Source organism: Eutrema salsugineum, unplaced genomic scaffold (genome assembly GCF_000478725.1).
Source record: "Eutrema salsugineum unplaced genomic scaffold, Eutsalg1_0 scaffold_9, whole genome shotgun sequence".
NCBI classification, from domain to species: domain Eukaryota; kingdom Viridiplantae; phylum Streptophyta; class Magnoliopsida; order Brassicales; family Brassicaceae; genus Eutrema; species Eutrema salsugineum.
Genome location: NW_006256342.1, coordinates 4,036,286 through 4,057,085, shown reverse-complemented (window position 1 = coordinate 4,057,085; position 20,800 = coordinate 4,036,286). Strand labels below are relative to the sequence as shown.

At 39.5% G+C, this 20,800-nt stretch overlaps 5 protein-coding genes across 7 annotated transcripts; 3 read left to right on the top strand and 2 right to left on the bottom strand.

The window, feature by feature from the left end:
- The first annotated feature begins 1,236 nt into the window (after window positions 1-1,236).
- LOC18009267 (GDSL esterase/lipase At1g71250) lies at window positions 1,237-2,758 on the top strand. The gene is made up of 5 exons (XM_006390727.2): window positions 1,237-1,532; window positions 1,616-1,743; window positions 1,825-2,067; window positions 2,147-2,402; window positions 2,500-2,758. Exons 1-5 carry the CDS (start codon window positions 1,280-1,282, stop codon window positions 2,721-2,723), a joined length of 1,104 nt encoding a protein of 367 aa, XP_006390789.1. The 5' UTR covers window positions 1,237-1,279; the 3' UTR covers window positions 2,724-2,758.
- A 62-nt stretch (window positions 2,759-2,820) lies between these two features.
- On the bottom strand, window positions 2,821-4,609 carry LOC18009268 (single-stranded DNA-binding protein WHY2, mitochondrial). 3 transcript variants are annotated; one of them, XM_006390725.2, is made up of 8 exons: window positions 4,514-4,609; window positions 4,297-4,412; window positions 4,113-4,216; window positions 3,946-4,038; window positions 3,770-3,864; window positions 3,613-3,686; window positions 3,319-3,407; window positions 2,821-3,112 (listed from the first exon to the last, which is right to left on the bottom strand). In XM_006390725.2, the coding sequence occupies exons 1-8, from the start codon at window positions 4,543-4,545 to the stop codon at window positions 2,993-2,995; spliced, it is 723 nt and encodes a 240-aa protein (XP_006390787.1). In that variant the 5' UTR covers window positions 4,546-4,609; the 3' UTR covers window positions 2,821-2,992. The 3 variants fall into 3 exon arrangements, with proteins under 3 accessions (XP_006390787.1, XP_006390788.1, XP_024007243.1); XM_006390726.2 differs by having other exon boundaries at window positions 4,297-4,415; window positions 4,514-4,602; XM_024151475.1 differs by having other exon boundaries at window positions 2,821-3,114; window positions 3,322-3,407; window positions 4,297-4,415; window positions 4,514-4,602.
- Window positions 4,610-5,488: 879 nt separating this feature from the next.
- LOC18008004 (putative F-box protein At1g70960) lies at window positions 5,489-6,827 on the top strand. Its single transcript, XM_024150249.1, is given in 5 exon segments — window positions 5,489-5,563; window positions 5,594-5,818; window positions 5,966-5,982; window positions 6,029-6,239; window positions 6,241-6,827. Coding segments are annotated over 5 exon segments (945 nt in total). The 3' UTR covers window positions 6,658-6,827.
- A 5,729-nt stretch (window positions 6,828-12,556) lies between these two features.
- Window positions 12,557-19,157, top strand: LOC18008003 (vacuolar protein sorting-associated protein 52 A). Its single transcript, XM_006390723.2, has 20 exons — window positions 12,557-12,721; window positions 12,916-13,010; window positions 13,151-13,208; window positions 13,396-13,491; window positions 13,614-13,715; window positions 13,857-13,940; window positions 14,023-14,103; window positions 14,417-14,560; window positions 14,951-15,042; window positions 15,300-15,381; window positions 15,684-15,866; window positions 16,303-16,418; window positions 16,508-16,566; window positions 16,895-16,995; window positions 17,404-17,454; window positions 17,658-17,837; window positions 17,933-18,067; window positions 18,249-18,323; window positions 18,520-18,577; window positions 18,659-19,157. The coding sequence occupies exons 1-20, from the start codon at window positions 12,695-12,697 to the stop codon at window positions 18,952-18,954; spliced, it is 2,115 nt and encodes a 704-aa protein (XP_006390785.1). The 5' UTR covers window positions 12,557-12,694; the 3' UTR covers window positions 18,955-19,157.
- LOC18009081 (DNA repair RAD52-like protein 1, mitochondrial) lies at window positions 19,126-20,603 on the bottom strand. The gene is made up of 4 exons (XM_006390722.2): window positions 20,210-20,603; window positions 20,031-20,068; window positions 19,843-19,937; window positions 19,126-19,465 (listed from the first exon to the last, which is right to left on the bottom strand). Exons 1-4 carry the CDS (start codon window positions 20,461-20,463, stop codon window positions 19,322-19,324), a joined length of 531 nt encoding a protein of 176 aa, XP_006390784.1. The 5' UTR covers window positions 20,464-20,603; the 3' UTR covers window positions 19,126-19,321.
- Window positions 20,604-20,800: the final 197 nt, after the last annotated feature.

The following is a 20,800-nucleotide window of genomic DNA, read 5'->3' as shown; positions in this document are numbered from 1 at the left end:
ACTAAAAACTTAGTCATCCAAATATAAAAAAAGTAAGCATCTCACACTTTTTCATCTCACACTTTTTCATCTCACACTTTTTCATCTCACACGTTTTCATCTTGGTCCTGAGCTACTTGCCGTAGTAGAATCTTCATTTCCATCATCAAAGTTATCTTTAATATCACCTAAAATTTGAAAATACGAATTAGTTAAACAATATAATTAAAGTAAAGAATCTATAAACTAGTTTTGATTTACCTTCAAGTTCTGCAAAACCACGCAACCAATTGCGCGTGCAAATCAATGCCTGAACAATTTTTGGAAGACGGCGGTTTCTATATGGGTTAAATACCCGACCTCCAATACTAAATGCAGACTCAGAAGCCACTGTAGTAATGAGAATACTAAGCAAATTACTAGCTAGAGAAGCCAAATCACCATAGCATTGCCCACTGTTTTTCCAATGGTCTAGAACCTCAAATCTAGCCTAGGTTCCTCCAAATAAATATCCAAATTCGATTTTGTATTGTCTAAACCAGGTTGGATACTCCTCTCAAGCTCAAAAAGATCCTATAACAACTAAAACATATGAGACACATGATAAATATGCAAAAGATACAATATTCTATTGAACAAGCAAAGATTGGAAAAAGACTTACATAATTAGGATCATCTTCCAGTGGTGATTCAGTTAGAAGCTCATGTGCAGTTGGTGTTGTTGAAATAGTCAAAGAAGTCCAAGAGTTGATCCTATATTCTTCATAAAGCAACTTCGGATTTTTCTTAATTAATAGGAATGCTGCTCCCATGCGATGGCTGTTCTGTAAGCTTCAAAATTTATAATACAGAATGCTCCCACAACTAAGAATTTTCAGCAGTATACAGACTGATCAAGCACTGGTTATATAAATATAGAAGCCTTACTCAGTGAGATGAAGTAGCCGCTACCATCTGCGTGTGGCTTAATCGACGACGACTTCCTGACTTGACCAGCATTACAGCTATTTTCTTCTTCTTTATCCAAAGAGAAGGAAAAATGCGTCATGGTCTTGTCTTGCGTATGCATTTTTTGTCTCATTCTTATGAAATTTCAAGCATGATACAACCTTATTGACTCGCTTAGTTACATGCAAGCCGCCAAAATGAGAGAGAGACAAAACCGTTACAACTTGAAACAGAAAATCCGGAAGATAACTCCTTTGTGTCACATGGAGCATGTTTTGCTTAGAACCTTTATAAAATAATAATCTACCATACTCACAATCTAATAATTCAATTGAACACAAACGAAAAGAAGATGAGAATCCAAGTTGGAGGATATGCGTTGATAGTTGCAGTTATGGCATCTGTTATATTACAGCAGCCTGAGTTGGTGACCGGACAAGCTAGAGTTCCAGCTATGTTTGTGCTCGGAGACTCATTGGTCGATGTTGGCAACAACAACTTTATAGCATCCATAGCTCGAGCCAATTACTTGCCCTATGGCATCGACTTAAACTTCCGTCCTACTGGCAGATTTAGCAACGGCATGAACTTCATTGATCTGCTTGGTAAGAAGATTTCAGCAAAAATCTGTTTAAATTAGTAAATCTTATATTTTACTGAAAAACACTGAAACTGTTCCGTAAAACAGCTCAGTTGTTAGGAATCTCATCGCCTCCTCCCTTCGCGGATCCAACCACAAGAGGCAATAGAATCCTCGGAGGAGTTAACTATGCTTCTGCAGCTGCTGGCATCCTCGATGAATCAGGCCTAAACTATGTAATTTATAAGTTTTTGTGTCATCACTTTTGTTGTTGTGTATAGGGTTAGTATATAGAGAGCGATGGCTTTACTGTGCAGGGAGATAGATTCAGCCTGAGCCAGCAAGTGGTTAACCTTGAGTCGACGCTGAGCCAGTTGAGAACGATGATGAGTCCACAAAACTTTACGGATTACTTGGCAAAATCTCTTGTGATTCTCGTTTTCGGAAGCAATGACTATATCAACAACTACCTCATGCCTAATCTCTACTACTCCAGCATCAGATACAGACCTCCTGAGTTCGCCAACCTTCTTCTCACTCAATACGCTCGACAACTTCTTGTATGATACATCTAAATCTTGATATAGTATCATCCTTCAAATGAATCTTCTGAAAAACATTTGTGGAATCTATGTGTAGACTCTGTACAGCTTAGGTCTAAGGAAAGTGTTTATACCTGGAGTAGCACCACTAGGCTGCATACCAAACCAAAGAGCCAGCAGAAGTGCACCGCCTGGGAGATGCCTTGACAGTGTCAACCAAATTCTAGGCACGTTTAACGAAGGGTTAAGATCACTTGTTGACCAGCTGAACCAGCGATCACCTGGAGCCATCTTTGTATACGGCAACACATACGGAGCAGTTGGTGACATCTTAAACAACCCAGCTGCTTACGGTATACCTCCTCCTAGATTATATATGGCTGCTTAAAATGGAGTTTCTTTCTATGTGCTTTCTACTCTGATCAAGCAGGGTTTATATATATGGTACAGGATTCAGCGTAGTGGACAGGGCTTGTTGCGGGATTGGGAGGAACCAAGGACAAATCACATGTTTGCCGATGCAGAATCCTTGTCCTAACAGGGCTCAGTATGTCTTTTGGGATGCATTCCATCCTACTCAGACTGCTAACTCAATTCTGGTTAGACGAGCTTTCTATGGCCCACCTTCTGACGCCTATCCTGTCAATGTCCAACAGATGACTCTCCTTCACTAGTTTCTTTTGTGTGTGTGTGTGTGTTTCTCAGTCTTGAAGTTGTATGTTATCATGATGCTTGAACCTGTCTATAAAGCTGAAACCAATATGCTTTTACCGCAAAACAACATGTGCTTAATGACAACGGGCAGAAGCCCCATGATTACAAGTCTTAAAAGGACATGTTAGTTTGAAGAACAGAGCATGCAAAGTTTAGTGTGCACCAAAAATTCCAGAAAAGGGGAACACATGCATTATCGATTTACTCCATTCCTATTCCCACTCGTTCATTAAACCCACTCCACTCCTAACTGCGGTAGATCGGTCTTTGGATGTAATGTAATCCCCTGTGCTGCAGTATCAGCTTGACCCAATATCCGATCCCAGCCCATGATGTGTGGTAGAGCAAACTGCACAAAATACAAAAATCTAATGAAAAAAACAATCACAAATATCTCTTCCTTAAAAGAGAATATACTGTACTTGATCTATATCCATGTGCTAAAACTGACAGAACTGCAATGCTCTTTTGATTTTCCAGTTACTATCTTTGGTTTCTGAACTGATAAAATAGCAATAGAACAGAGAGAAGGCAGAACTAAAAATCATATCTTACACTAAAAGCTGTCTTCATCACTACAAATTCAGCTGTTGTGACAGGAACCACAATCCGTTCGTTGGTTTTGAGGATGCTATTATTAACGGCTGCAATAAAACAGCAAAAGTTAAGTCTCTATACAGCATTCCTATTATTCTATTCCATGCGAAAACTGTTATAGCCTTAACACTATTACAAAACCAATTCAAGTGTAAGCTTCAAAATTTATAATACAGAGTGCTCCCACAATTAACAATTTTCAGCAGTATACAGACTGATCTACCACTGGTTATATAAATATAGAAGCCTTACTCAGTGAGATGAAATAGCCGCTACCATCTGCATGTGGCTTAATCGACAACGACTTCCTGACTTGACCAGCATTACTGAAGATGAAATTTCTGAATTAAGCACACATATAACAGCAACAAGTCCGCAAAAACACACCAAATATTGAAAGCAAACAAACCTTGATTTCATGGAAGGGTCATGGAAAAACTCAGAGCTGTCATTGGAACCCATGCTGATCAAGGATCCAACTTCCGTAGCTGACAACGCAAACAACTGCAACAAACAAAATCATTTTTATTTTTCAGACAAGAAAGATACAAGTGAAGGTATAGAGAGTGATAGAGAGATAAAGACCTGTTTCTTTTCCCAGTCGTACTTGCGCTCACCAGAAGCAGGCATAAAAGTCATCATCACGGATCCACGACGATCTATCCGGAGATTTCCAGGCTAAAAATTGTACTCGGTAAGTGACGAGAATCTCAAAAGTCTTGAGAAATGACACATAAAAATTAAAAGCATACCTCGATTCTGGCGAAAGTGGGGAGAACAGGTTCAACAGAGAGAGCAGCTTTTCCTTTGAAGATAGCATAGGGTGCGAACACTCGACCACTAGGCTTTGCGGCATCTTTGAGTTTAAAAGGGAGCAAAAATCAGGGCAACATTTCAACAGAAGATAAAACGGAAAAGAACAATTCAACTACTGACCTTTGCCAGAGAAGCCGCGTGCTGAAGTTGAAGAATCTGCCCGTGTTGCAAAACCACGCAACGGCGAAACCTTAAAGTTTCCTTCGAAAAGTGATTTGCTTTGGTCACAAAGGCTCCTACTTTAACACACAAAATATTGCAGAGAGGCAATTTTGGTGAAATGGACTCGAAAGTTTGCATTTTTAGAAAGAAACAAGGGATTAGGGTAAACCCTCACCTGGAGAGCAAAGTGCGAGCTTGCTTCATCATCTTCTTTGACGAGAGAAATGAGTGTTTTTTGCGTCAGCTTTGGGGTTTTTCTTCTTCTTTTTTTTTTTGAGGTTTTTCATGATTTATCATCAAAACGGGTTTTTATCAATTCGAATATAACCCGACCGCTACTATATTAGTATTTTAACAGCCCAATGGGCCATTACTGTGATTTGATGGGGGCCCACCTCGTTGCCATTTCGTTGTCCTAATCAGATCTTTTCGAATCATAATGTTCAGCAAGAACTAGAAGAATGTGTAACGAGGTTAAGCTATTAAAAAAAACCGTGTAAGAAAGAAAAAAAAAATATAGCTACTAAAAAAACTGAGACCAAAGTTTGAAAGGAGTCTTTCCTTTGTACTATAACCCTTACCAACTGAAATTGATGCACTTTGGTTGTTGTTTCCAGTGTCATTTATAATCTCTTGAGTTACTATATACTTGTATTTGTATGCTTAAGGTCTATTCAAAGGCTTAAGTTTCAGTATGTGAAATTGATCAACCTGCATTTATCCTGAATGTTATGAAACTTCCCTTTTAACAATTGTGAACAAAGAATTGAAGTGCGAACATTTCTATTAAAAAAAAAAGTTAAAATGTTGTCTATATTTTGACGTGTGATTCATTCAAAAGTATTCGAAGAACTAAACTTCTAAAACGTGTACGATGAAAGAAAATATGTCATTTTCACGTTTGGTACGAAATCTCTATGCTCATTGGCGAACAATTTTAGTAAGTCTTTTACGTTGGGAACTGAAACTTCTCCTTTTGTTATTAGATGTAAGACGTACGCGTCATACGACACAAAAAAGCTATAAACTACAGTCACCCACTCACAATGTTGGTAACAAGCTCTGAGACTGAGACTTTCTATAAATATAATCACATCAGTGTTTTCGGCTCCAACACAAAAAAATACCATTAGAGAAGAATAAAACAAAGATGGAGAAAACAAGCGACGCAGTTCCTGAAGATATACAAATGGAGACTCTGCTACGGATGCCTCTGAAATCCCTGGTGAAATTCATGGCCACCTCAAAGAAATAGGCATCTATAGTCCGTACCAAACAATTCAGAGATCTTTACTTGCTCCGATCGTTGACAAAGCCTCGAGTGTTGTTCGTCGACATTCCTTTCCGACGTGATGTGTTGTTTCACTCTGTTCATCAAGAGGAGGAACCATTGTTGTCGTCTGGTCAACAACAGTTCCAGGTGCGTGTTGATCAAGAAACAGAATATGGGTTTTCTCACTTTACCAGAGATCCAAGGGATTAAAGAAGCGGACATAATAAGCTTTCTCGGATACGATGAGGTTACATAATTTTTTTTCTTTTTAATCTAATGTTAAATTATATTCAGAAAAAAAAAAAAAACACTTGTTTTCCAACTGTGATCAATCGTTTTTGAAATTTAAAACAGAGAAACTGGTTACAGATGTATTCAAGGTTTTATGTATGTCAAAGTCAGTGTTTGATACATCAGAAGGAGTCAAGGAGCTAAGGAACATCTGCATCAAGTTCTGACGGTGGGATCGGGTGAAGAATCTTGGAGACGAATAAAATGTAAGCATCCTCATTCTCCAGTTACACTTGGAATATGTAAAGAAGGAGTTTTGTACTATGGAGCTCGGTCCAATGGTGACAAATCTCTGGTAATGAGCTTCGACGTGAGGTCTGAGGAGTTTAGCGTCATTTGAGTTATTACCTGAGGGAGTCAACATTCATCCTCGTTGCAACTTGGTAAACTACAATGGGGAAATTGCCTTAGTGGATAAAGACGACGCTGAATTTATTCGTGTGACTGACTCGAATGGAAACGGAGTTTTTGAAATGTGGGTTAGGAAGGAAACTACAGGAAAGTGGTGGAGAAACCGTATTGAGATTCCTCGTTGGGAAGAAACTGCTGAAAATATGGATTATTTTTTCAAAGGTACCATTGGAACAGGAGAACTTGTTTTCGCACGAGACCATGTGATTCAGAGACCATTCTCTGTGCTGTATTATGACACAGTCACACACAAAATCAGAAGATTTCAGATTCAAGGAGCGGGAGGTCAGCTTCGTACTGTTCAAACCTTCTTGGATCATGTCGATACTACTTTTCTTATCTAAGGAACTAAAGTTGGTCCCATTGATCATCAGAAACTGGTTGGTTGGTTGGTTGGTTGGTTTTTCAGTCTCTCAAGTACTAGTATCTATAGTCTTATTGGGATTGATCGTTTTCATTAATATTGTTGCTAATCTTTATATTTATGGTACGTACTAATTAATGTTCGGTCATTCAGATGTAACAACGTTTCTATACTCTGTGTTTCCCTGGCCGTGGGAGCCTTTTGGTGAAACAAACAAAATTTATTTATTTATCTTTTGGGTTAGCCTCACTCAGCTCTAGCAAATAGTTGTAAATTTTATCATTTAACAAAGGAGGAACGAACCCAACTTTGCTTGCATTACTAAAGACTATTTATACACTTAGAAACTAGACACTGCAACTTAACAGTTCTGTTCATTGATATTCGTAATTCCTCTAGGGACAGAGATACCACTATAAGAAGAGATCAAAAGACTGAGCTAAATGTTTCAGTTTCAATAAGGGACTCATGTTAGACTAATACAAAACATAATTCTTGGTTATCTTCAAACATATACCCTCACTTTCTCGTTATCATTCTCAGCCTTGTCAAGCTCTGTCTCCGCTTTCTTCAAATATTCTCACATTTTCCGGAGAAACAAACCACGTCCAGGTTCAAAACCACGCAACGTCGAAGCTCCAACTTTCTCTTCGAGTAGTGACTTACTTTGGTCGCAGTGGCTCCAGATTCAAACAAAAACAACAAAGCCAGAGAGGTCAAAAAGAGAAATGGGTTCGAAAATCTGAACGTGTCCAATGAATTAATTAGGGTAACCTGGAGGGCTAAGCCGGCGAGCTTGCTTCATTATCTCTACATTTCCTACAGAATTGAGACCAGAGTTTTCGAACAATATTATTAGACGTATATTTAGATATGATCGTATATCTTGTAAATAGGCATATTTCTATATTCTCTAGATTTGGTTTCATCTTTTATGGATATATGTAATAGTATAAATACAAAGCTTTTAGGTCTGTGAATAACAAGGAGAACAATTTCCAAACTCTTGTTCTTGATTTCTCATGGTATCAGAGCCACAACTTTGAAACCCTAAAACTCTGTTCTTCTTCTCTTTCGATTTGGTTATTTCTTTCGAATTTGACCTCCGACTTCGATGGGTGATAACGTGATCATTCCTGCGACACCTGCAGTAACTGCGGCGACCCCGACAAGGAGGACCATCTCCTCCTACGACTTGACGACCGGCGATAATCCTGGTGCGGTTATCTCTCAGCCACTTCTTAACGGCCGAAACTATGATGAGTGGACACAGAATCTTCGAGTTGCTCTCAGTGCTCGGAAGAAGTTTGCCTTCATTGATGGGAACATCCCGAAGACCAGCAGATGATTCCCCAGACCTCGAGGATTGGTTAGCTAACAACCATCTGTTAGTTACCTGGATCAAACTGACCATCGAACCCAAGCTCCGATCCAACATCTCTCACAAAGAGGTGGCGAAAGATCTGTGGGATCACATCAAGAGACGGTTTGCGCTCAAGAGTGGAGCACGATTCCAACAGCTTCGTGGAGCTCTTGCGAATTGCAGACAGACGGGATCTTCCGTTGAAGACTACTTCGGCAGATTGACAAAGATTTGGGACGCCATGGCTGAATGCTTAACAAGCAAGACATGCGGATGTGGAAAGTGCGAGTGTGATCTCGTATCTGCTCATGAAAAGGAACGTGACACCATTCGTGTTCACGACTTCCTTTTCGGACTTGATGACGCAATACATGGTGCAGTGAGATCCCAAATCTGTGCACAGACTCCTCTCCCCGACCTTGATACGGTGTATCAGACGATTGTGCAAAACGAAACTGTCCAGCTTAATGCGAAGAAGGAAACAACTGCGGTGATGGGATTTGCTGCGCAAGCTTCATCGTCACAGATGTCTTTTCCGAACACCAATCGAAACAATGGATCTGGCAACGGTGGTAACTCGCGTCAACAGCCGCCCAACCCAGATTCTAAGACAGTGTGCACCAGCTGTGGACGCATTGGACATCAAGCGGCTTCGTGCTTCAGAGTGATCGGTTTTCCCGAGTGGTGGGGAGATCGACCCAGAAATCGAAACAATCTTCAAGGCGGCCAAGGAACGACTGCTCGTGCAAACTCGACACAGGTGGTTGGCACTCAAGCACAAGTTGTTGCAAACATGGCTCTCACCGAAGCTGACAGACAGGGCTTGACGGGTTTTACCGACGCACAGTGGCAAACGTTGGTGAAGCTACTTAACCCGAACAACTCCAACTCCGACCCTACACGTTTCAGTGGTAAGACTATCGAACCTTTGTGGATCTTGGATACAGGGGCTACTCACCACATGACGATACGTCTTGATCTTCTTGAGGATATCCGACCTGTTTCTCCGGTTTCGGTCAAGTTGTCGGCTGGTGAAAACGTTTTGTCAAATGCACAAGGAACAATTCGTCTGACTTCACATTTACACCTGCAGAATGTCTACTTTGTGAATGGATTTCATACGAATCTTATTTCTTTTGGCCAACTTGTCACTGATAACAACCTTGTGGGACAGGTTACTGATCGTTTGGTGATTTTGCAGGACCGCATCACGAGGACAATGATTGGTGCGGGTGAACGTGAGGGTGAGGGACTGTATCGGTTCCGAGGAATCGAAACGGTGACTGCTTTTCAGACTAGTGTTGGCGAAGATGGTGTTTTGTGGCATCGTCGTCTCGGCCATCCGTCTTCTCGTGTTGTTAGTTTAGTTCTTGGTGTTCGTCTAAATTCCAGTTCTGCTCTTTGTCTTTCGAATTGTGATGTTTGCTTGAGGTCCAAGCAAACAAGAAACTCGTTTTCTGATAGTTATAATAAAGCTACAAGTTCGTTTGAGTTGATTCATTGTGATCTTTGGGGTCCGTATCGTACTTCTGCATTTTGTGGTTCTAGATATTTTCTGACAATCGTTGACGACTACTCTCGAGCTGTTTGGCTATATCTTTTACCGGACAAGACTCAGGTCTCATCTCGTCTTCGTGAGTTTGTAGCTCTCATTACAAGACAATTTGATCGAAACATTAAGATTCTTCGGAGTGACAATGGGACTGAATTCATGTGTCTTTCGACGTATTTTCGGGAACAAGGAATCATTCATGAGACATCATGTGTTGAAAGGAAACATCGACACATATTGAATGTAGCACGCGCACTACGTTTTCAAGCTGGTTTACGTATTGAATTTTGGGCTAAGTGCGTTCTTACGGCATGTTACCTGATCAATCGAACACCATCGAAACTTCTCCACGACAAGACTCCATTTGAATTGCTTTATGACCGACCACCTAGCTACGAGCATCTCCGTACATTCGGGTGCTTGTGTTATGCGCACAATTTGAATCACCAAGGGGATAAATTTGCACCCAGAGGACGTCGTTGCATTTTTGTGGGTTACCCATACGGCAAGAAAGGATGGCGCCTCTATGATCTTGAGAAAGAAATTTACTTCACTTCAAAAGACGTCATATTCCAGGAAGAGGTTTTTCCATTACTAGAAAAATCTCCTGAGAGCACCAGCACAGCTGATCCTGTTATTACTCCACCGACAAATTTTTCCGATGAAGCTGATCTTCCTCCGACCATACTTCCACAAACAGAAGCTGAGTCTACACCGATGATTTCTGATAACACCGATGCTGACGAGAACTCTTCGACTAGTCCATCTGACTCGGATATTGAGTCACCTCGGACAGACACCAACACTCCCGATCACGTACCTACAGAACAGTTAGGTCGCGGCTTTCGTGTCAAACGACCATCTACACGCCTAACTGAATTCATCGTCAATACAGTCTCCCTCACTCACCCTCTCGAATCACCTTCGTCATTGTCCTCAGGTACGGTCCATCCCATTAGCAACTATCATACATGTGATCGATTTTCTAAGTCTCATCGCAGTTATATGGTGGCTCTCTCTCTTGCGGTGGAACCACGGTCATATCAAGAGGCTATTAAAGACAAAGAATGGGACGATGCGGTCAACTCTGAACTACATGCGTTAGACCTGAACAAGACGTGGGACTTAGAAGACTTACAACCAGGCAAGAAAGCTCTTGGGTGTAAGTGGGTCTTTCGAATAAAACTCAGATCCGACGGTTCTCTCGAACGCCACAAGGCGCGACTTGTGGTACTTGGCAACAAACAAATTGAAGGTGTTGATTACGGAGAGACTTTCGCACCTGTTGCTAAGATGACTACTGTTCAAATCTTTCTTGATATGGCAGCGAAACTTGACCACGAAGTTCACCAGATGGATGTCTACAACGCTTTCTTACATGGTGATCTTGAGGAGGAGGTGTACATGAAGCTTCCGCCTGGTCTTCGTTCTGACTCCGAAACAAGGGTCTGTCGTCTCCGTAAATCCATGTACGGTCTGAAACAGGCTCCTCGATGTTGGTTTAAGAAACTTAACATGGCACTTCGCGCGTTTGGTTTCACGCAAGCGCACACCGATTATTCTCTGTTCGTATACTCAAAGGATGGCGACACACTTCGGGTTCTGGTCTACGTCGACGATCTAATTATATCAGGGAATTCCTCGATATTTATTGGAAAATTCAAGTCCTATCTCTCTACTTGTTTTCATATGAAGGATCTTGGGTTTCTCAAATATTTTTTGGGGTTGGAAGTGGCTCGAAATGCTGATGGATTCTATCTGTGTCAACGCAAATACTGCACTGACATTGTTACTGAAGCTGGTATGTTGGGATGTAAACCAGCAGGTTTTCCGATCGATCAGAAGCATCGCTTGGCTTTGGCTACAGGTGCATTGCTTTCTGACCCGGAGCGATATAGACGACTTGTGGGACGTCTTGTTTACCTCTCTGCGACTCGACCAGATCTCTCTTATGCGATACATACCCTTACTCAGTTTATGCAGTCTCCTCGACAAGAACATTGGGAGGCTGCGTTACATGTGGTACGATATTTAAAGGGAACTCTTGGCCAAGGTGTTATGCTGCGGTCAGGCTCTTCCTTTCATATCACCGGTTGGTGCGACTCAGATTACGCCGGTTGTCCTCTGACACGCCGTTCAGTGACGGGTTGGATAGTTCAACTTGGCTCTTCTATTATTTCTTGGAAAACTAAGAAACATGAGGTGGTTTCTTTGTCTTCTACCGAAGCGGAATATCGTGCAATGACTGAAGTTCTTCGTGAGTTGAAGTGGATTAAAGCTTTACAACTCGATTTTGGCATTTCACATAATGATCCTATGACACTACGATGTGACAATCAATCCGCGTTGCATCTTAGTACCAATCCAGTGTTTCATGAAAGAACCAAACACGTTGAGGTGGATTGCCATTTTATTCGTGATGAAATCGTTCTAGGCACCATTGTGACAGCTCATGTTTCTTCATCAGAGCAATTGGCCGACATTTTGACTAAGGCGTTAGGACGTAAAGAGTTCGATATCTTTCTTTACAAATTGGGCATTCGTGACTTGTATGCTCCAACTTGAGGGGGGGTATTAGACGTATATTTAGATATGATCGTATATCTTGTAAATAGGCATATTTCTATATTCTCTAGATTTGGTTTCATCCTTTATGGATATATGTAATAGTATAAATACAAGGCTTTTAGGTTTGTGAATAACAAGGAGAACAATTTCCAAACTCTTGTTCTTGATTTCTTAAATATGCTTTTGATTTTTAATCAATTAAGTTTGTTGCATTTGGTGTAATGGTTTTCTATTGAGAATATTTACATCTATTGAGTATTAGAGTAAATTAAAATTTGCACCAAATAAACTTAAAACATTCGATGTATTTTACCCGTTCCGTTTTCCAAATGTATTATTAGTCTTTAACGGGCCAATGGGCTTCTTGTTGTGATTTGATGGGGGCCCATATCGTTGAATAGCAAACACCTAGTGTATGGTAGATCTTTAGGGGGGTCTGATTTCGCTGTCTTCGGAGTTGAAGATCTTTCGATCTCCGACCAGAAAATTGTTTGGATCGGTTGAGGGATCGAGCATTATCGTTTCATCAGCAAAATGTCCGACATTTCCATTGACGCATTGGTAAGCTTTCACTTCTCTTTCGTTTTTGCTTGTTCTCTCGATATTTGATTTTCCGAGCTCTAAGTCTTCGGGATCTTCTAGCAATATATACTGGTGATCCTGGATCCTGCTTGATCCTTTCACTTCTTTTGCGGAATCGGTCTCTTATCGAAGTTTGTGTCTATTCTCTTCCTTCTTCTATCTAACTATACTAGGGCCAAGCCATGGGAGACTTGAGTAATCCTGGGAAACATGGATTTGATTTAGGAGAATATGTCGGAGATTTGGCTTTTGAAGAGGATTCAGGCAGGTAACATTTCTGAACTTTTTTCTGTTTACCTAATTCGAGTACGAACTATAGTTCTGGTTAGAATGTTCTTCTTTCATTCCCTCGCATTTGATCAAATCGACATTACTCTTTCTAATTTCTTTCTTCTTTTTACTGGACAGTGAGGATATATCATTGGAAGGGCTTCAACAAGAATTAGAAGAATGTGGAAGTGATGAGGTTAAGCTATTCACATATTTGTGATCAAAGTTTTAAAGCTGAAAATGAAGCACTTCGTTTTTTTTTTCCCCCTTCCATTACCACTTCTAGTCTCTTTTGAGTTACTTTGTACATGGATTAATCATAGAAGTTAAGATCCAATGATATATGGTGTCTTCCTCTCTATCTTGTTTTTGTGTCAGCTCAGGTTGTTGCCAATATACTATCCAGTGGTGCAAAACTTAGAGAATATGCCAAAGGGGTAGAAAACAATCTACGGAAGGTCGAATTGGATTCGATTCAGGTTGTTACTCTTACGTTATGGCATTGCTATTCCCACTTTTTCCTGTAATATACAAGTTTGGGAATTTTCTTCGGTCTTGTAAGTAGTTTACTGAAAATACTTTATACTCTGTGACTGCACAGGATTACATAAAAGAAAGTGACAACCTAGTCTCACTTCACGATCAGATTCGTGACTGTGACAGCATATTGTCACAAATGGAAACTCTCCTCAGTGGATTTCAGGTAATTATTAATTAGCTGTGTGTATGGGGCTTCTCTCCCTTATTCCGACTTGTTTCTAATGGGAAGAATCTGTTTACCTATAAATACCTACCTATATATTTTCCTTGTAACTAAATGCACTCTTTGCTTCTTTTCTTTCAGGAAGAGATTGGTTCTATAAGTTCAGACATAAAGATTCTTCAAGAAAAATCAATGGACATGGGTTTAAGACTGAAAAATCGCAGGGTATAGCCACTATTAGTATTATCTTTTGCTGCTTCCGAGTTCCGCCCGTGACTCATCCTCATGAGCTTTTCTACTTGAACAGGTGGCTGAATCAAAGCTTGCAAAATTTGTCGAAGACATTATAGTGCCACCAAAGATGATAGATGTGATTGTTGATGGAGAGGTATTTTTCTATTTTCCGTTTTTATGTATCTATATTTGCTTTTTGTTTCCGGTGCTGTAAGTATTACTGATTTGGTGCATATGCTGTATTCTGGCTAACGTAGGAAAAATAGAAAAACTACACTTTCTGATTAAGCTTGGTTTACGTTGCCAGTATGTGCAATTTAGTTTTGTTACACCATGTAGTCCTTCTATCTGTATGTCCCCTGACGTAGTTTTCTAAGACTATAGGTGTGCATTTAGGCCTACGTTGGATTGCTGAGGGTTTTTTTTTTCCCCCTATGCTGATAGTCGTGCTATTGTCCCTTATTCAGGTGAATGAAGAGTATATGAAAACGCTTGAAATTCTGAGTAAGAAGCTGAAATTTGTAGAAGCAGATCAAGCCGTTAAAAGTTCCAGAGCCTTAAATGATGTAGAGCCTGAGCTCGAGAAGCTCCGGCAAAAAGCTATTTCCAAGGTTATTTATCTACTTTTCTGTTACCTGATACCGAACGATTATATATTTGCTGAAGGAGTGTGATAGGTCCAAACAGTTACGTATCTATTGACTCAAAACAGACATTTGACACATGCATAATTCTTAAAGTTGTTGGATAAATAAGTACAGAAAAGTTAAGTTCCTTAGATAACCCAACTTATTGCATCTCATTGAGATGAAGCATTGTTCCTTCTCTAAAATATTTTATGGGCAGAATAAATTTTCCATCTCGGGTGAATTCAATGAGTATTTAGTATTGTATTAAGTCCTTATCGTTTGTGTTTGTTCTCTTCCAATGCTGAAAGGGCATAAACGTTGACCGAGTATTCTAAATCTGCTCTCATGCAATAGATTTGTTTCCGTTTGCAGGTGTATGATTTTATTGTCCAGAAGCTTATAGCCCTGAGGAAACCCAAAACAAACATTCAGATTCTTCAACAGAGTGTGTTATTAAAGTACAAGTGAGTTATACTCTCCAAGCCAACATTTCCGGTTTTGCATTTAAGTTTCTGTTGACTTTTTTTCTTTCTGCATAGCTGTGTATGTGGTCATCACCTTACAAACGATTAGTTATCTTGCTTTGTATTTTGCATGCGTGATGTTGGCGGAGTTGTTTTATTCCACATGCTACTGATATCCAACTTTATTTTATTTTGCTTTTACATTAGATTTATTTGGATCCATACTTCATTATTCACCAATTACAATCTAATGTTAGGTATATTATCTCCTTCCTCAAAGAACATGGAAAAGAAGTGTTTATGGATGTCCGTGCTGCATACATTGATACCATGAACAAGGTGATATTCTTTTACTTGTTTGATTACTTGCACCATGGTGCAACTCCTTTATATAGTCTTAGTTTGATGAAGAAGGGATAAAAGGAAAAATTTATCTTAGGTTAATATCTGCAAATATAAGCTAGTGAATAGAACATCCTATTGTACGTTACATGCGGTAGTTCTTCTTTTCTTGTATTCTTACTAGAGTTATTGAGCTATGATGACTAAATGCGGTATGCAGGTTATATAAAAAAAAGCTGTTTGTTAGCTTAGGCGTTCAATTGTTGTTACACCTTATGTATTGTGAGATATGGTTTCAGGTGTTAAGTGCACATTTTCGTGCTTATATTCAAGCACTTGAGAAACTACAGTTAGATATAGCCACATCATATGACTTGATTGGGGTGGAGACTAGAAGCACCGGCCTCTTCTCAAGAGCTAGAGAGCCACTAAAGAACCGTTCTGCCGTTTTTGCTTTGGGTGAGAGGATAAAAATTATAAAGGTATTCATCACTCAGTGACTAGCTCTGGTGAATTAGTTATAGAGTATGAGTTACTCTACTGGTTCTTAATTTAAAAGAGATGATGCTAGCCTGCTAGGTGGGCGTATTGACCCAAAAAAAAAATAGAAGTGCTCACTTTGGCTTCTGGTTCAGATATTTTGGTTTTAATCAAATTTCATTTGGTTTATATATAATTTGTTTCTTAACAATATGTATCCATTAATTTGATGTAACTTTTAGTTTTTTTTTTCTTTCTCATTTCTACTTTGAGTTAGTTTGGTTCAGTATCGATTTTGTTTTTCTGGTATAAATGATATAAATCGAAATTTACCCTTACTTTCACTTTGACATTTTTTCTGTTTCTCTTATAGTTGAAGTGAGGGTATTTATACTTAAAGTTCGTTAAAAGACTTAAGTTTCAGTATGTCCACTGTAGGAAATTGATCAACCTGCATTGATCCCTCACATAGCTGAAGCCAGCTCTCTCAAGTATCCTTATGAAGTGCTCTTTAGGAGCTTGCACAAGCTACTTATGGATACAGCTACTTCTGAGTTCTGTTGATTTTTACCCTTTTCTATTTGTGCTATTTTGGCTCATCGCTCAACCCCCTGGTTAATGTCATTTGTTTTTATTTTAACAGGTATATATTTTGTGATGATTTCTTTGGTGAAGAGTCCATATTTTATGAAATTTTTGCGGGTAATTACTTATGTCTCCCTTTTTCTCTGTGTAATGCTATACCAAACCTTGGTGGATTTTGTTAGCTTTTAAAAGTACATCTTGTAGAACTACTGCCATCATAGTTAGAATAGTTGTTTCTATATTGATAAAGAAACTCACTTTGGACTTTGTTCCCGCATCACCTGATATGAATCTTCTCGGTGTTAAATGGGTGTTGAGCAACATGACATGTAAGAAATATCTTTTCTGCTTCCGGATAGAAACTTGAACCTCTTCTAGTTTTACAGATGATAAGATGATAGTAGCACTGTGTTTTTTGGTAAATTCTGAATTCTCCATGATACAGGTCCATTTTCTGTCATCGACGAGCACTTCAATCCCGTTCTTTCAAACTGTTTTGATGCTATCGGCCTGATGCTTATGATTCGCATTATACACCACCACCAGGTACTAACTATGACCCAATCTTTACTTTATGCGTGTTTTGGAGAATTCATTTAGAATCAGGTAATTTAGTTAGCTTCACTTTGCATCTTTTGAGCTGCATTTGTATGTGAGAATTTATTAGAAGTTAGTGGTCCAATGAAGTATGGTTTGATTTTTATCATTCTGCATTGGAAGGAGGGGCCTTAATGTCTTGCAAACCAAAGATGCAGATATACTGGGCTTTTTAGGAAAGATGTTTCTGGATTACATACTTTCAACTGGTCCACTATATTTTGCCTTTACAGTATGATAATTAAATGTAGCTTATATACTACTTATTCTCATGATCCGAGCCTTTTGCAAGCGTCATGATTCTTTATGTGCCCACTAAGTGTTTTAAGTAATTCTCAATTGCTACCTGGTTCACAGCTTATAATGTCTCGCCGGAGGATTCCATGCCTGGATTCATATCTGGACAAGGTGCATAACTCCTTTATCTCTTAAATACATATGTCGTTTGCAATTGAAGCAAAAAAAAAAAAAATGTTTATTATTATTGTGCGTATAAGCAGCTGTTTTCACTTGGTCACTATATTTTTTCATTCTGGTATAACTTTGAAGGGCCACACCTCAATGAATCTTTCTTCTTTCAATGAATCTTTTTAATTATGCAAATTGAGCAGGTTAATATTTCTCTGTGGCCTCGTTTCAAGATGGTGTTTGACTCACACCTCAGCAGTCTGCGGGATGCAAACATAAAGACATTATGGGAAGATGATGTTCATCCTCATTATGTCATGAGGCGTTATGCTGAATTCACGGCTTCGTTTATTTACCTGAACGTTGAATATGGAGATGGGCAGGTTCGTTAAACAATTTCCTCTCTCTCTCTCTACTGATATGTGATACCTGGAGCTGGTCACTCAAAGCGCTTGACATTGCCTATGCAACGCTGCAGCTTGATATAAATTTGGAGCGTTTAAGAATGGCTGTAGATGGCTTGATTCTCAAGCTTGCAAAGTTGTTCCCAAAGCCAAAGCAGCAAATTGTGTTTCTCATAAACAACTACGATATGACAATTGCTGTGCTAAAGGTGAGTTGAATTCTTGGCCGTCTCATGTTAAGTGCACCCGTGTAGATCAGTCTTTACTTGGTTTAAAATGCCTTTCTTGAGTCAGTCAGCATATCCAGATTTTCTATTAGTCTTAACTCGTAATATTGTGACTCTTACCTTACCAGAAAGAAACTGTTTTGACCATCTTCCTCTATTCTAGGAAGCTGGACCAGAAGGTGGGAAAATTCAAATGCATTTTGAGGAATTACTAAAGAGCAACACTTCGTTATTTGTGGTAAGGGACAATGTTGCACTTTTTTATTTCCTTTAAAATGTTGAACTCATCTTGCTTTTATAATTTGCTTCATGGTTTGAACACGACCATATAAGGATGGTTATATTTGCCTGATCCAGATAAAGGAAGAACATATTAAGAAATGAAGTTGTGGGGTTATTATGTTTCCTATTTTGTTCATTTTCTTATCTCGCAGGAAGAATTGCTGGTGGAGCATTTCAGTGATTTAATCAGATTTGTGAAAAGTCGAGCCTGTAAGCAACTTCTTTCTTTCTTGTCCTCGCACTCATCATTTGCCAAGTCAAATAAATACTAACTGCAAAACACGTTAGCAGCTGAGGATTCAAGTTCAAATCCAGAGAGGTCCATCACAGTTGCTGAACTAGAGCCATTGGTGAAGGACTTTGGAAGCAGATGGAAGACAGCGATAGAGTTGATGCACAAAGATATTATAACTTCCTTCAGTAACTTCTTGTGTGGTATGGATATTTTGAAAGCTGCATTGACACAACTTTTGCTCTATTACACAAGACTCACGGACTGCATAGATAGTGGATCTGCTCTGAAGAGGGATATTGTCTCCTTTCCATCCATCACCTTCGAGATCAAGAAATATCTTAAGACTTTCTAGAAGATAACATAGAGTGTGGCTGTTGCTTATGAAGAGAGAGTATGTAAGAATGTGAATCTTTCGAAGCGAATCTAAAGCCAGTGTTATGTGTTATAATATATCGTTGAACGTCTTTTACCCTACTGTAATCCCATTTTAGTCTCGGGTTTTTATCGACCTGTGTGTAATAGATAATTTCATGGGAATCAACAAGAGTTTTCTTACATTAAACTTAGGCTCGTTGCGTTAGCCAATTTAAAATTCTACCGCCATCTAGATACAAAATTTAGATACCAAAAACCTCGCTTCCTTGAGTTCTACCTTGAACGACAACTACTAGGCAGTAGGAAACACAAAAAAAAAAAATCCGATGGTTAAAAACGAGTCTTTACAAAGCATCCTCGTGATAAAGATGAAGTCCTAGTCCAAGCCTTGCACAGGCACGGCGAAATGCCATTGCTTCAGCCTTTTGCACAGCATCACCATAGCCTTTATCATCTACCGAAGTGGTGCCTGTTGATTCCCTAAATATCTTCACAACACAAACAATGATTAATTAGTAAATCATTCCAGATTAAGAAGCAAACAATGAACACAAAATATGCGCAAGACAGTAAGTAGGGAAGCAAATTCGAAGCATTTGGTACCACCCAAAACAGGTGTTATCACCTCTAAGGTTTATGCAGAATCTATAACCCCGAGTTGGTGTTTCTCAACATACACTCTCAGAGCTGTATTGGCTAAACGGGTTTCCTCTCATACTTTGGAGAAGTCAAATGTACACAAACAACAAGCAAAAGGGGCAGTAACTAGATTTCTACCTTTGCAGCCTCTCGGACAAGAAGGCAAAGAACTCTTAGGCTAAAGAATAATCAAATCAGGGCATATAGCTAAAGAAGAAGGAAATACCTCAGCATCGGTGCCGTAGAGAGTCACGCGATAAGCCACAGTAACGGTGTTACCATCAGGAGAGTAAGTGACACTTCGAACTTCTCCTGACCATTCTGAAACACAGAATCATATACAGAAAATGTCAAATCAAAACCCAATATGGAAACCCAGAAGAAGGAATCATCAGATCTAAGGATTTAGCAGACCTGGAGCATGCAGATTCATGATCCGATTAACAATGTGCCTGAGAACCAACACAGTTTCAAAGAGAGTATAAGTACCAATACAGTCTCTCTAAAAATCCATCAATAAGAACCCTAAAACCCAACCGAGAGAGAGACAGTGAGAGAGAGACAGTGAGAGAGAGAGAGAGAGAGATACCAACCAGGGGATGTATTTCATGGCGAATCCATCTTCGATTCGGGTTTTGATGACGCTATCTGGAACCTTTTTGTTAAGCTCCTTGAGAATCTCAGCGAGAGGTCGGCTGATTCCTGAAGTTGGAACATCATTTTCTGGTTCAGAAGAGAATCGACGAAATCCCTTCCCCATTTCCGACGAACAACGCCTCGAAACAGTAGCTGCTCCGCTCCTCAACGTCCATGTCGCCGCCTTTAGCCGTAACCCTAGACTCGCCATTTCCTTTCGCCGGAGAAAAATGCTTAAAAGGCGCGTCTTTTACTTTTGGGGCTCTGGTGTTAGCCGTGTAGGGTTTAGTTGTCTTTTTCTTTTTTGACACTGAGGTTTAACTGTCGTAGACTTTTCAATTTCCACACTATTTGATAAAATTATCCCACATCGAAAACTGGGATAATTTAGAAGGGAAGCACTATAAATAAAAGTCTTCATCATCGATTTGTGGGCCCTTAGCAAATTCTTTATGTGATCCACTCCAGTTGGGCTTATTATTGGGCCCGATTTTTTAATAAGTTTCGGTTTTCCAAATAAATCATCGATTTTTGGAAGAAATTTGGTT

Excerpts from the sequence above, each read along its gene's own strand:
- LOC18009267 (XM_006390727.2), top strand. The coding sequence starts at position 1,280 with ATGAGAATCCAAGTTGGAGGATATGCGTTGATAGTTGCAGTTATGGCA. Across the intron at positions 2,068-2,146 it reads AATACGCTCGACAACTTCTT|ACTCTGTACAGCTTAGGTCT; the intron begins GTATGATACATC and ends ATCTATGTGTAG. Across the intron at positions 2,403-2,499 it reads AAACAACCCAGCTGCTTACG|GATTCAGCGTAGTGGACAGG; the intron begins GTATACCTCCTC and ends TATATGGTACAG.
- LOC18009268 (XM_006390726.2), bottom strand. The coding sequence starts at position 4,545 with ATGATGAAGCAAGCTCGCACTTTGCTCTCCAG. Across the intron at positions 4,416-4,513 it reads GCTCGCACTTTGCTCTCCAG|TAGGAGCCTTTGTGACCAAA; the intron begins GTGAGGGTTTAC and ends TGTGTGTTAAAG. Across the intron at positions 3,865-3,945 it reads ACGACTGGGAAAAGAAACAG|TTGTTTGCGTTGTCAGCTAC; the intron begins GTCTTTATCTCT and ends TGTTTGTTGCAG.
- LOC18008003 (XM_006390723.2), top strand. The coding sequence starts at position 12,695 with ATGTCCGACATTTCCATTGACGCATTG. Across the intron at positions 13,209-13,395 it reads AAGAATGTGGAAGTGATGAG|GTTGTTGCCAATATACTATC; the intron begins GTTAAGCTATTC and ends GTGTCAGCTCAG. Across the intron at positions 18,578-18,658 it reads ATTTGTGAAAAGTCGAGCCT|CTGAGGATTCAAGTTCAAAT; the intron begins GTAAGCAACTTC and ends ACACGTTAGCAG.
- LOC18009081 (XM_006390722.2), bottom strand. The coding sequence starts at position 20,463 with ATGGCGAGTCTAGGGTTACGGCTAAAGGCGGCGACATGGACGTTGAGG. Across the intron at positions 19,938-20,030 it reads CATGAATCTGCATGCTCCAG|AATGGTCAGGAGAAGTTCGA; the intron begins GTCTGCTAAATC and ends TCTGTGTTTCAG. Across the intron at positions 19,466-19,842 it reads TCTACGGCACCGATGCTGAG|ATATTTAGGGAATCAACAGG; the intron begins GTATTTCCTTCT and ends TGTGTTGTGAAG.